The 15316-nt window shown below is 42.3% G+C and overlaps 1 protein-coding gene across 12 annotated transcripts in view; it reads right to left on the bottom strand.

Annotated features, from left to right (window-relative positions):
* Positions 1-10454: 10454 nt before the first annotated feature.
* Positions 10455-15316, bottom strand: part of DYRK1A (dual specificity tyrosine phosphorylation regulated kinase 1A) — a 152448-nt gene continuing 147586 nt past the window's right edge. For all 12 annotated transcript variants that reach the window (XM_057504521.1, XM_036899220.2, XM_036899218.2 and 9 more), the window contains one exon: positions 10455-13707. In XM_057504521.1, the coding sequence (XP_057360504.1) occupies positions 13087-13707 (621 nt within the window). In that variant the 3' untranslated portion in view covers positions 10455-13086. The remainder of the gene's footprint in view (positions 13708-15316) is intronic.

Genomic DNA, 15316 nt, shown 5'->3' with positions numbered 1-15316 from the left:
TCTTGGTGAAGCCCCTCAGACTTCCACCACGGGCCCGGAGCCCGTCCGAGCCAGAGTGTGGGAACTGGACTGGTCAGTGGTGATTAGGGCAATGGAAACGCTCCTCCTCAAGAGCTACAGATAATGTCCCCTATCCCTGAGCACTGTCACAGGAGCAGAGGCCCGATGCTCGCCAAAAGCTCGCAGGCTCCAGACTAGCTCAGACAGAAGATTGGAGACTGTGATCCCTGAAATCTTTTCTGGTGAGTCTACCTCACCCGGTCAGACGTCCGTGAGGGCACGTAGGATGCGTGAAGCAGCCAGGATCGGCTGAGTTGGCTGGCCTCTGAATGTGATGATAGACACAACGGCCCAATGCCCTGCCCCTGACAGCCTTTAAGGCTGAGTCCTTACCCTCCCTTCATGGAGTTGCTGCTTTGGGAGCCATCCCCAGTGTTCTCTTTATTTGTGCCAAGTTATAAAAACTTGTTCCTCGCTGAATGTTCCTTGGTGTGACTTTAGCTCCATGTCACCAGGAGGTGAGTCCATTGGTCTGGCAACACAAATAGGCGTTTCTCCAGCCAAGCTCTTCCTCATCACGGATTTTTCACAATTGGGGCTTATAAAGCATGTAAGTGTTTATCAAGTACTCAAAGAGCCAAGGAAACAGACATTTTTTAAAAACTGGCTTTATGTTCAAAACACAAACTCCCTTGGTTCTCATCTACTTTTCAGTTTCCCTTCTCCCCCTTCCCCATTTGTTAACTGTGGTCAAACGCCCACCCTGCCCCCTCAGGCCAGCTCCATGCTCACCCACACCCATTTGGCCTTTACCCCCGCCCCCGTTCCTAAATCCCTTGTAATCTTCTGAGTGAGGGGGTGGCAGAAGCATCTCTTGTTCTAATGAGGTGACTCTTGCTGGACCCTAGGTAGCTTCAGGATTGGGGCTGGTGGCCGGAAAGATCAAGCTGTGGTCAGAAGCCTGGAGCTTTCAACTCACCACCCACCCACCAAGTTCCAGAGAAAGGAGAGGGGCTGAACGGAGAGAAGTGAGTTAATACCAACTGTGCCTATGTGATAAACCTCCGCAGAAATCCCAAAAGCAAGGGTTCAGAGCTTCCGAGTTGGTGAGCACACCCACGTGCCAGGAGGGCAGTGCCATCAACTCCATGGGGCAGACATTCCTGCACTTGGGGCCCTTCTGGATCTCACCTTATGTACCTCTTCTTCATCTACCTACTCATTTGTATCCTATTAATAACCAGTAAACGTAAGTAAAGTGCCTTTTAAAATTCTGTAGACTGTTCTAGCAAATCATTGAAGCTGAGGAGGAAGGCATGGGAGCCCCTGGTTTAGAGCTGGTCGGTCAGAAGTACAGGTGACTCGGCTTGTGACATGCAAGGGCAGTTTTGTGGGACTGAGCCCTTGAACTTGTAGAATCTGATGCTGTCTCTAGGTAAATAGTGTCAGACCTGAACTGAATTGCTGGACACCCAGCCGGTGTCTGCAGAAAATCAGAGAATTGGTTGGTGTCAGAAAAGAAAAATAAACCTCTTACCTGCCTTTGTGCAGGCCAGCTGATGAGTGGAGATCGGGAATCCCAAGGCAGCCATATTCAGCAAACAAGCTTCAAACCAGACTGGCCTCCAGGCTGTCATTCTTGCTGCAGGACATGCAGCCATCCTGTTGATGGTTGAACATGAGGGCATGCTTCTGTTCCCAAAGACCAAGGCCCAAAGGTGCCTTCCTCCTAGATTCTAACCCAAAGATTCTTTGAGGAGCAGATTGTTCCAGGGAGTGGGACCAAAGGGTCCTGAATTGCCTTTTGGGGTATGGGTCCAATGCAGAACTTGCCTTTTGGAGTACTGATCTGGGAGGATGAACCCACTTACTCCTTTGCACCACCTTTTGTAAAGGTAGGTAAACTTTTTAAGAGGCCGGATATTAAATGTTGCAGGTTTTCTGGGCCAAGAGCCAAAGATCTAGGATATTATAAAGGGATTTATATGATAAAAGGAATAAATTTTAATTGGTGAAATTCAAATGTAATAATAATTGAGTACAATTTTCTTTTATAACACAGGTTTCCAAATGAGAATAATTTGAATTCTTTTTGGGGAATATCACTTCACCTGAGGTTCAAGGCTAGTGTTGCCTATCATCAAAATCAATTGCACTTGTTTTTCTGTTAATACTGATTTGCAATGAGGTTTTACATATTTCATCATTGAAAAAACCTTCAAAGACTTTTGAAATATGGATAGGTATTTCCCAATACTGACATCAGACTATGAGCATAGGACTTTTAACTGTGTTTATTTATCACTTGCAAGGCAATTCTAGAATTGTTAGATTTTTTTTCTCTTGATATTTGCCTTTTAGCAGATGAATAGCTTCAATTGAAGTTTAGGTGGAAGCCCCTCAACTGCAGTTAAATGGATTTTGCAATATGGAAATTAATTTCAGGTTTGCACTAAGGCCTATTAAAATGCTGTTGGAATTGTATTTGAGATCACAGAATATGCCATCTACAAATGTGTGGCAGTGAAGTCTTGCTTCTTCTAACTTTGGACAACATGGGAAGTATATGAAATAGTTGTGATTCCAACATTGGTTCTTGTCTAAATGACTTTACCTTATAGTATGTATTCCACATATAAACAGTGTCATACCTTGTGATTTTAGATAGAATTGATTAAGAAATCATGTCTGCAACCAAAGCTAATTTCTAAAGCTATCCAGTGTTTGGTAATAGTGATTGAGGTCAGCTTTGAATGTACTGACTCAGAAAAATTTCAATCTCAGTCCTGAGCTCAGAAATTGAAATAAAACCTTACCACTATTAAACCACAGAACTGCTATATTAGAGATTGTCAGGATATTCAGTTACTGTTTCTGATAAAAATTTATGGAACTGTTGATAGTTAAGTCCACAAGAGCATGTGAAGTTCACTGTTCAATAACACGATTCAAGTATTTTCCACAAAATACCAGTTCATTTTAATAATACAGTGAATAGCCATAGGCTTTACCATCTTATCATCATAAGCTTTCTAAGTTTGTCATATTAAGCCTTTTCTATTCCATATGTACTTTTCTACCATTTATTTTAACACATCTTAACAGATTCCACTTCAGGTTGTACTGAATTTGTTTCCTCGATTTTGAAAATATTTTTGCCTGTAATAAAGGCTAATTCTTCAGTTACTTCCAACTTGGCACTGTCTCCTCAAATAACAGAGCAGTGCTGGAAACTTATGTCAACTCTTGTAATAAGAGTCAAGGAAAACCACTCAAAATCATTTGCTTTATTTTTTAATTGACTATTGACATTGCTCATAATATCCTCAACACTTTGAGCAACTGTTATTGAAAGGCTAATAGCCTTAAACAAGTTTACTTTCTCTGAGCAGTCTCTTCAGCTACAGAATAAAAAATGACTTAATTAAATCACCATAGGTTAAGTGGCTTTCCTTGTGGCTAACAGATGAGCCAATCAGAAACTTACTTTGACTGCAGCCTCATTTTCTATTGTTGTGAAGAAATTCTTTTGATTAAATATTCAATTTTAAATCTTCTAGTTTTTCTGACCATTTTCTTGTGTTATAAATATATAAATACTTTGATGAATGTTTAGACTGATAATGCCAACATACATCGTATTCCCTTTAACAGCTATCACATCACTGCACCTTACCCCTAATTCAGTAACAGATAATCCATACTCCACTGTGCCTCAAAAGCACAGTGACATTTGAAGTCTACTTTCCTTTTCTTGTTTTGACATGATGGGTATACACTGGTAATAAAAAATAAATAGAATATTGTGGCACAGTGATAGATGTGGCACTCAGAATGCTGCTGACTTAACTGCCACTGCCATTCATGGTGCATCAAGCAGCAGAGAGAGCCACATATGCTCTCTGGGTAACTACTCAACTTTGCCATTATAGCACAAAAGCAATACGCAGGTTAGAAAAAAAAAAGTGCTGTTCCAATACAACTTCACTAATAGACATTGAAATTTAAATTTCATGTAATTTCCATGTCAGGAAATAATATGTTTGATGCTTTTCAACCATTTCAAATGTAAAAACCATTCTTCACCAAGCAGGCCATACAAAAATAAGACAGTAGCTGGATTTGCCAATATCTAATCTGTGGCAATGGACAAGAAGCAGAGGCCAAAGTCATTCCGGCCTTTCCGGAGCTCTCCTGCTCCTGAAGCGCCCACCACCTGAAGGACAGGGCAGGTTTGCTGCCAGGCACAATGAAGAAATTCAAGTAATAACAGAAACGGGAAAGCAAACCAAAATGTCTCAGGGAGACAAAAAAAGCAAGGCTTCCCTGATAATCACCAAAACATAATTAATCTCCTTATTTTTCTTCCATTTATAACCCTACTTTTTCTTTTGTTCAGGGTCCGAGAGAGCCTCCATCTCTTAATCCAGAGGACTTGGGGGAATTGCTCTGCTCACAAGAAAGGTGCCTGAATTACAATTCATCTGACTGATACATGGTGCCTGGATTTGGAGGCTGTCGGGGAGACAGGAGGGGACCATGGCTGCCACAGCGGAGATACAGTCATTGCAAAAGGTGACCCAACTTTATGTCACCGGACCTCTGGAGCTGTTGACGCGGCACCAGCCTGACCCCCCTGGGGAAACACTGAAGCAGGAATAGGAATTACTGAATTACTGGGCCGGGGAAACTAGAAGGGGCAAAAATGACCGAAGGAGAAGGGAAGGGGGCCAAGTTGCCAGACTTAGAGGGGGAGGAGGCGGCAGAATCTGTCTTGATTCTCAGAGCCTGAGGCAGCCTATCTTAGTTACATAGTTAAACAAAAATAAAATCAGATATACCTGTTCAATATTTCAAAATTCATGAAAGTCCTGTCAAAATGAAAACTTTTCAGCATCACTGTGGTTCATTAGGACAATAGAATCATTCTTAAATAACTCGTCTAGCTCATATGCCAAGCATCTGCATCGATGGATATTAAATTAGGTTCACTGATAATCTGCTTCTGGTGGTCACAACAGCTGGACGTGCCATCCAGCCGAGGGTGTGGTAAGTGACCCCACAAAGTCAGGGGCAGCACGAAGAGGCCTGGACCGCAACCAGACTCGCAGGTCAGCTGTGCTATCCTGAACAAGTTGCTTAAACTCTTAGGTTTCCTCAAATGTAAAGTGTCTCAAAGGTGAACACTGAGGGCCTTGTTCCAAAGCAGGTTCTGAGTGGGTCTGGGCAGGGCCTGGGACTCTGCATTTCTCCAGGCTCCAAGCGATGCCGATGTTACCAGTCCCCAGACTACACTGAGTGGAGGGGGACAAGATGATCACTATCCCCTTGATAGATCTGCAACCTCCCAAGGGTCAAGGACATCAGGGGTCAGCTTGGGGGATACACAGGTTCCTCTTATTAAAGTGCCAGGCTCTCCTCAGCTCCCTCACCACCATTTGCCTCTGAAAAGGACCAAAACTTACCATCCCCAGGTCATTCCTTTATATAAAATTACCTATTTGTATGTCCTGTAAGCCTTTAAACACTCAAGGCCCTAAAGCTGAACGCATGGCTGTCTGGCTCACCTGCTGTACCAGCGCTCCCAGCCCCAGTGAAGAGCGCTGCCTTCTGCCAAGGTGCTGGAGCCACAGTGCTGCAGGAAGCCCAGCTCCCCCAACCACCCCTCACACGGTCCAGTCCATTCCTAAAATAGATCAGCTCTCCTTCCTAGGCAGCTCTGGACTCTCTCCACTTAGAAAGGGACAGTGGCAAGTATCTCATTATGTCAGGCTTTGAACACAGTGTCTCCTAGATTCTAGAGCGTTGCCACCACCCATTAGGTATCAGCTAAACCTCAATTCCTGGACCGTAAAAGGGTCCCTGTTCACACCCTCTTCGACACTTGCTTATTTTGGTTATTCACTGTCTGTTCCACCAGAGAACACACGGGGCCGTGCTGTCTGCGTCCTCTCTGACATGAGTAAATGCTTCAACGTGACTCTATGATCACTCTCAGGGACCTCATGCTAATAAGACATTATTTTTCTTCAAGGTAGGACTTTTCATTTTTAAATTGTTTTCAGGATTAGTACCAATTGCTTATTTTGACTAGGAGTGTCTTCTGCAGGAAGTAAAGGAGGTATTTCAAGTTCACTGCTTTAACGTGACCAGTGAGGATGAGTTCCTGCTTCGCCTCTTGTACCTAGTCACTGCTAGTCCCCCATGTCTAGTGAAAATAGGGCAGAAGTAATCTGCAGAGCAAGCTGAGCTGGGGAGGAAGACCACAGTTAGAGAACAGCTACATGGGGAGCCTCTGGGGCAAGCTTCTGAGTTCTTCCAGGCCACTACAGGGGCAGGAGACACCTCCAGGGAAGCATGTCTGTGCAAGGTCACCAGTGCTGCCAGCACCCACCTGCCTGCGTGGGGAGGCAGGCCCGCGAGGAAGCTGCATGTGAGTCAGAGGTGGTGAGCGATGGTTAATGAAGGCTGAGGAAGCACTCTGTGACAGCAAAGCATCACTGAGTGTCAGGGCGGTACTGGCCACGATCCAGGGCCTTGGCAGACCCAACCCCGACCACTCTAGGGGTCAGCTAATGCAGCGCGCCGAAGGCGGGGTCAGGGATGTGCATGGGGGTCGGGGGAGGGCCCAGGAGCCACTAGGAGCACAAGCCAGCCCGATCTGACTTGTTGGAGCGGGGGACCTCTGTCTCCCTTTGGAACTTCTCTACCTCAGGTGAGCACTCGAACCCCATCATTAGGCCCATCGTTCCCAACTTCATTCAGGCAAAGCCACCGGCCACTGCAAAGCAAATACTCCTGTGTGGTAACAGCAGTCTCATAGATTCTGATACAGATGAACAGGCTTTTCGCCCAAAGAAATTCTGGTCTGTATGTTTGCTCTAAGGAAGGAAGGAGACCTTAGGAATGAAAAGGGGAATCTTAATGTGGGACTCCAGCTTCCCCAATATTATTACTGTTTATTAACTTGGGAACTGGTTTCTTACTTACCGTCTCTTCTCCCTGATCTAACTCAAATCCCTGAAGGCTGGAAGAGCAACAGGTATGCCTGGGCAGGGAGAGGGGCCGCTGGACACATGCCGGTCAGGTCTAATGGCAATGCTTGTTAAAAAATGGGCCTGAGCCACAGTTACTCCTCCCGACAGCCTCCCTGAAGTTGTAGAGGGAAAAGTCTACTGAAAAATCATCCCTCTTAAAACATTTAAATATCGTAATTATGGCAAACTACAAAACACATAACCTCAAAATTCTGCAACAGATGTACCGTGCAATAGCAAAACCGAAATGGTAAAGGACTAATATCAAGACTCCAGAAATAAAAGCAAAATAATGCTGCTTAATCATTCACCAGAACACCACTCACCTGGTTTCCCCACGTGGCTTTTAACATTCACAGAAAAAGATTCCTTCATGCTGTGGACTCCAGCTCTGCAGTTAAAAATTGTAGTCACTGAACTCTCCCTACATTGTGCTAAGATCCTTATGTATATCCTCATTGAAACCCACATAAAATGTCCAATAGTGGATTCTGGTTACTCCCACTTTACAAAGGAACATGAGGCTTAGAGGACAAGCATGATGCAGGGAAGAGCAAGGACTTGAACCCAATTCTAGAGCTGCAAACCGTCACCACACACAGTGGGGCCTTCCCACACACGTGCTTGCTCAGACCAGGTGGCCAACACCACTGGTCTTACAGAAGCTCATGTGGGACTCAGATGTGGAGGGGTAGGCCTCTCTTCCTGCAGGGAAATCAACTCAGCACAAGCCACTTACAGCCTCTGAGAGCTACTGACAGGATGTCAAGTCACATCCATTCACTTCTGAAAGGAGAAATGACAAAAAGAAACAAAGTGCTCAAGTTTTATATACTTGTATCTGGTTATTCCTTTCTTGGAGGTTTGTAACATTTTATAATGCAGTGTGAGTTTTAATACTACATATAATTATACACATAAGGACTTCAGTAATGGAACATTTTAAAACAGTAAGACTTGTCAGATTGGCCACACACACCTCCTTACCCTCCGGGTCATGCCTGGCTGAGACACAGAATCACTGTATTGTCTTCAAAAACACAAGATGCCCTGGCCCGACTCCACGTCCTCCTCCATCCTTCACCAGGAGCTCTGCCACCACTCTTCCTGCCCCACAGTTTAAGATGGATTTCATCAGCCAACATGATCCCTGTTCTAATACTCTGCTCCTCATAACCCAGCTGAGACTGGACAATGGTACCTGGTAAAAGCAAAAGGAAGCAAATTTGAGGCTCCCCATCCCTTCTCACTGCTCTCAAGCTGCAGCCCCAACTTCCAGGGATGGCAGGATTCATAGATACATGGTTTGTGGAGACTAAAATTTACATGGCAATTCCCACCCAACTTTTAAATGAAATGACAAACCCTCAAGGTGAGAAATTATGAAACATCAACTGTTTGCAGTTAAGGCTGTCTACTGAAATCTGTGGGGTATAGGTTTTCCCCACCATCCAAAAGTTGAGCATTCTATGACACATTTTTAAAGGCAAAATTGCATAAAGCAGAGTATCCCCAATTTTCCAAAAGTTCAAATTGTGGCACTGGTACCTGCTTTCACTAACTGAAGATAGCTGAAGAGGATTTCTGCTTTAAAAAATAAAACCATTACAGTACTAATGTAGGTCTTTCATAAAAGCCAAGTGGCACAGCATGGATTTTCAGAAAGCAGGGGCTACCTGTGCCTTGTGTGTTTAAATCATACTATAGTGTTTCAGTAAGAGAAGTAGCTGTCTTTTTGTCTTTGAAGGTTTAAGATAAGAAACTAGAAGATAACTGATGACAAATACCTTGTGTCCTTCATTTAAGGTGAATGTTATCCTACAGTTATGATGCAAGAACACCCAGGTTCTAATCACCGCTCACTGTGGGGAGCTGGAACCTGGGACCTTGGCTGTACACAATGGCCAAGAGAAAGATAAACACACAAACTGATGCACTGCTCACCTTACTGAGTGAGTCTTGCACAAAAAAGACCTAGTGCATCAAACACAGGGATATGTCAAACTCCCTGTATAGGCGGAAAGCCCGGGCAGTATCCCCAGGACGGTTCTCAGTGGACTCACTGACACCGTTATGCATTAGGAGGGATGATGATAAAGAATAAAATTCACTATTTTCTTAGGGTTTCTTTTCTTGTTCTTTGTACAATTACTCAAGGTATGTTTACACCCTAGGAAAAAAGTCTAGGGAAGGAGAGCCATGGTTAAGAAGATGAGAACAACTTCTGCTCACTTTCCTGACACCAAAGGCTCCCCAGTGTCAGGCCACCTGCCATCCCAAGTAGGATCCTAAGAAATTCGAATACGGTCTCAGTATACCAAAGTCAGTTTTCCCCTCAATCTTAATCTTAAAATTACAATTTTTTTTCCTATATGGCATGAAGACCAAGTTCTGTACCTGGAATGAACTATCTGATCTATTAGGTATGATCATTACTACAAAAAAGGATATAAAAATGAGTACCTGAGTGCTAACACAGTAAAGGCAGGCCAAAAGGGAATTGGGAACTGACCTAGAAGAAATTTTTAATTTGCTATCTCCTCTCTGCATTTTGTTTATGTATTTCCCTATTATATGACTTACTATGATGTAAGTTTAACAACAGAAGAATTGGAAAAGAGGATACACTGGCCAACGCTAGGGTGCTTTTGTCAGCCTTATATAATTAGTGCAGACAATGACTTTTCACATGTAGTTCTAGTATTCTTTAAGTAAAATTAAGCCTAGGTTTTTTGGAGTCCAATATCATATAAAGTGTACCATTTAACTAAGTAAAATGCTCATATCCTAAGAAGTAACTGAAGAAAGTTTTCCTTTCTTCCATGTAGTAGTTACTGCTTTACGGAGCCAATCTGAAATACAGAGTCCCATTTACCTTTTTAAGTAAGTTATTTTGCCTTCTGGAAGCCATGTCTATACTTACGCACGTTAATTTAAAAAGACTTTAGGTTAGAAACTAATTCATGATAGCAGAAATTCTAACCTTTGTACAAGAAAGTCCCTGATATGTGCCATCCAAAGACCTGGTGGAGGAGGAATAGTATTACTGGCATTTCCTCTTGCTTCCAAGCTGGACAAAGCCTACTGGAGAAAATCGTCTCTCTCTCACATCCATTCCAAACACTACAAACTATTAGCACTTGGAATCAGACAGAAACTGTGAATATAGTAATCACATAAACAATCAATCCATTTTAAAAATCAAAATGATCTGTTAAACCTGCAGTTTTTATCTTCTGAGATTTTTGAAGCCTATGTCAGTGTAACTACTATTTTCTTTTTTACACATTTGACTCAACTTATATGCAGTATACCTACCAGACCATTACCTGGACCAGGTTAATTGCATAGGAAGATTTTTACTGTGTTTACATTTTCTTAAGTTAATTTTAAAAAAGCATAGTAAAGAGTCTGAGGACAAATTATTCAACTGTTTATCATACATAAGACCGCATGACTATAATACAAAGGGGGGTTCTTTTTCATTTAACGTTACAATATACACAGCAAGTCCGGACCAGATCTTACAATCTGCACACAGGTATTTAACCTTTTCCATGCTGTTTATGTTTACAATGCACAGAAGTCCTGTAACCAAACCGTGTAGTAAAGCACACAAAACTGGACTGTAACATAACACAGTATGCAGAAGCATTGGGTTTTATGATTTCCTTTATGTAAATAGCGGTTTAAAAACTAATTTGCTTTCATTTTTTGGTGCTTGCTAAGATGTGGCAACCAGCACAGAAAAAAAATGACCTGACCAATATAGCATCTTCACCTTCTGTTCCTCGGCAGCAGTAACTTCTGACTGCCTTTTGATATTGCTATACTCAAGGTGATATCCTATGATTGATTCACTGTAAACCTTCATGAACTACCAAGTTCAAAAACCATCCACAGGCTTGACATTTGATTACAAAATAAATATGGATTTCCTGATTAACAACAAAAAAATTGTGTGGTTTATAAAAACGGTATTTCCAAGTTCCCATTACCATTCATATAGTTCTAAGCCTTTCGTCACTGTTACATATAAAAACCTGATTTTGTTCAGAAAACATCGACCTCATCAGCCACATGGAATTGACCAATAAAAAGCAACGTGGTGTTCTGCTGAGTTGTTTAGAACAGGGTTATCGGCAGAGGTAGATTACTGCTTCTTTTCTAGGCTTCGTTTGATCCTGGACAGGTAATTTACTTATCTTCATTCTCCCAATTCAATCACTCAAAATATAACACCATAAAATTGGTCAATTTAAAATGGGAACACAAATTTAGCAACTGCCAGACTGTGTTACATTAAGGCAGCATAATCTCAAAACTAGGCACCTGTTAAACTCCAGCCTGTTAGCTTCAGGTCGCACATGAGAGTTTTGCTTTGCTCACACTCATATTCTGGACCTGCTGGTGCAATCAACGTCTTGCTTTCAAGTTTACAAGGAGGTTAATCAGGAATACAAGAATCAACTGCTGGTTCCATAGCTTCTGGATCCAGTGTCCCTTTACCTTCAGAAGCCTGAACACATTTTAGAATGTAACAGATGTTGTAATCTTGAATTAGATGTCAATCTATTATGTTCAGTACACAGACTGCTGTAAATGTATTGGCTATGGATTCAACAACAGTTCCAGTTTTGTTTAAGCAATAGTACAGCCATAATTTTCAACTGACATTTAAAAATGGTCTAGTTACACCTTGTGTCAAAGTGCAGAACTGCTACATTATTGGTTACAGACATCTATGTGCTATAAAAACAGCTTTGGTACAATAAATTATCAAAAAGGAAAATAAATTTTTGTAAAATTCACAGCATAATTGTGAGGCAAAAAAGCAGTCACATAAAATTCTGCATTTTTTTTAAATGTTCAGGATGAACAGAAGACATCTTTGTGCAGAAGAAATGGTGGAGATACCACGTGCCGAGAAAAAGCAAAAGAAAAAGTAAAAAGCAGGAAGGGACACAGCTGTAGCTATTTCCATCAAAGCAAACCACTACTTCTGTGACCTTCAACCAATAAGGAAGTCAACTTATGACACACGCAAAGTGACCTTGCAATACCTTACAATTAGTGGGTCACAAAAGTCTATTTTAAAAGAAAGGCCTCTTGAATTACCCATTCTCTGTGTTTTCAGCATTAAGGACTGTCTGCAAAAGCATGTCCAAAAGTGATTGCATCTGAAATGGTAGGCTCTTCTAATTCTGAGTCCAAATCCATAAGGCCAAAGGTTATCCCAAAGACCACCACTCAGACCTCCCCAGGACTGGCCACGACTGACCCGTTGATTGCTTCTCAGTGCACCTTGGTTAGGAGACCAGTCACGTCCTGTTACTATCGTACTGTGGCCTCTACAACAGGAGACCCGCAGGATCCTGTGTAATTGCTGCTTTGCTCCTCAGTAGGTTCAGACAGGAGAGTGCTGATCCCCGCCACTCAGCATGCTTACCACGCCTTACAAACTCCAACACAACGGTCCCTTCCGCACAGCTGAAGGTGGTGTTTGTGTAAGCTGGAGGTCCCGCTTCCTTACAGTACTGCATTCCGTGCCCAAGTGTGTTTAGCGGACTTAAAAACCCAAATTACCCACCCCCCACCCAAAACAAAACAAAAACAAAACAAAAAGGAAAAAAAGGTAAACAAAAAGAAAGGAAAAAAACACCCTCATGGGGCCCTTTATGCAAATTATGTGCAGTGCCTTTTTATTTTAAAATTAGTTGGCAAATGACCAAGACCAACATTTGAATGTTAACTTTTGTGGAATAGAAAGACAAAACCCCACTACGACTGGAATGGGGGGTGGGGGCTGGGGGAGGCAAAGAGAGGACACCGCTGAACTATCCGTGGAGATGGGTTTGGACATGGCTCTTTTAAAAACTTCATTGTCCCTTTGCAATCTTTCAAGTTAAAAAAAAAGTCAGCTTTGCCCTCTTGTAGCGGTTCAGTGTGTTAATCTCCTTCTGATGCAAGCAGCTTTGCACTTTGTTTTTTGGAAAAAAACACCACTTCTATAAAAACACACAAGAAACAAACTCAAGTTTCAATTTAGTCACGAGCTAGCTACAGGACTCTGTTGCACACAAACTCCTGTCATTGGGGACTCTTCTCTGTCAGCCCCTTGCCTCATTGTCAGATGTCCTTCAGTCATGTAATGTGCAGGACCTGTATTAGCAGAAAACTGGTATGTCGGATGTCCAGCTATGCCAGTCTCTTGGCGGGGATTGGAGTAGACGGTTATATTAACATCCATAGCTCCATTCTGTCCAAAGTCCAAGGTATTAGCAGCCACTGGGCGATTCTGGTAGGCCTGATTGCCTTGATTACCAGTAGAGGAGGAAGATGTAGAGGAAGAAGTAGTTGAGGAAGACAGGGAGGTCATGGAGTGGTGACTATGGCCAACCTCCATGGAATCCTGGGTAGAGGAGCTATTCGTTGGAGAATTGTAGACCCTTGGCCTGGTCCGGTTGCCCAAGGCTTGTTGTCCATGGTGGTGGTGGTGGTGGTGGTGGTGATGGTGGTGGTGGGAACTGTTTCCGTGGTGATGATGCAATGCATTCTGTTGAGGGGCTACATGAAAGGTTGTTTCTTGAACAGGATGAGTTTCAACAGTGACTTGTGTAGGAGCTTCAGTGCCTGACCAACCAAGGGGAGCAGGAAATTGCTGACGCACCTGTAAGAAGATTTTAAAAGGACTTAGAGTATTGTTTATTCAGAGTATTTCTGACCAAGCTTTAATCTTTAGTCAAAAGCCACAACACCAGCATTTACTATTATTATCAGACAGGGGGAATTGCTTCCTTACAGTACTGCATTTTTGAAACTTACAATGTAGATAGTTCTATGATGTAGAATTCCATGTATGTGCAAGGAAAAAAATATTTTATTATGAAAGCTGTAGTTTTTTGGCAAGTTATACCCATAAATAGGCTCACAGATTTCACTGGCCACTTTTCTTTCTTTGGGAACATTGGTTTTATGCCAGGGGTTAGCAATATTTTTCTGGAAATAGCCAGAGTGTAAATATCAGGTTTGAAAGGAATTCTCCACTTTCCCCCTAAAGCCCCTCCTCTCTTCATCTCTGTTTCAATAAAAGCACTCCTCTCCATCCCACTGCTCAACAACTCCTCCAGCCAAACCATCAGCAAGTACTGGGTCTCCCTTCAAAACAGAGCCCATACCTGGTCTCTTCCCTCCATCTACAGCACCATCACTCCTATCCCAGACCACTAATAAAACAAACAGACCCCCTAAATCAACTCCCAGCTTCCATCTTTGCCTTTTTTCAATCCATTCTCCAGAGAATAGCAGGAAATCTTTTAAAAATACAATCCAATCACTTCCCTATTTAAAATCCTTTAATGACTTCTTGTTGCACTTAGAAAAACAAAATAATCCAAAATCTATACAATGGTCTGCATAACATGGACAACGCCATTTCTCCAACCTTCTAGCCATCCTGCCTCTTGCTACCTGGGTTCCAATCACACCTGGTCTGTTTCTCCACCTGGTCATTTTCTTTCAAGTACCACAGGGCTTTTTGTACTTACTGTTCCCTTCAGTCTATAACACTCTGATTCCTAATTTCTACTTTGATGCCTCTTACTTGCCATTTCAGTGCCAGTCTTCCCTGACCACTCTGGCCAATTCTGCCCTAACTCCTGGGGGAGAAGCTACTAGATGTCCACAAAAAATATATTCTTCTGAAAGCTTTTCCTTTAAGATCAGGTACAAGACAAGGATGCCCACTCTATCCACTTTTATTCAAAATAGTACTGGAGGTCCTAGCCACGACAATCAGACAAAACAAAGAAATAAAAGGCATCCAGATCAGTAAGAAAGAAGTTAAACTGTCACTGTTTGCAGATGACGTGATATTGTACATAAAAAACCCTAAAGAATCCACTCCAAAACTATTAGATCTAATATCTGAATTCAGCAAAGTTGCAGGATACAAAACTAATACACAGAAATCTGCTGCATTTCTATACACTAATGATGAACTAGCAGAAGAGAAATCAGGAAAACAATTCCAATCACAATCGCATCAAAAAGAATAATACACCTAGGAATAAACCTAACCAAGGAAGTGAAAGACCTAATCTTTGAAAACTACAAGACACTCATGAGAGAAATTAAAGAAGATACCAATAAGTGGAAACACATCCTGTGCTAATGGATAGGAAGAATTAATATTGTTAAAATGGCCATCCTGCCTAAGCAATCAACAGATTCAATGCAATCCCCATCAAAATACCAACAGCATTCCTCAACAAACTAGA

Source organism: Manis pentadactyla, chromosome 1 (genome assembly GCF_030020395.1).
Source record: "Manis pentadactyla isolate mManPen7 chromosome 1, mManPen7.hap1, whole genome shotgun sequence".
Classification (NCBI taxonomy): Eukaryota; Metazoa; Chordata; class Mammalia; order Pholidota; family Manidae; genus Manis; species Manis pentadactyla.
This window is presented reverse-complemented; position numbering and strand designations above follow the sequence as displayed.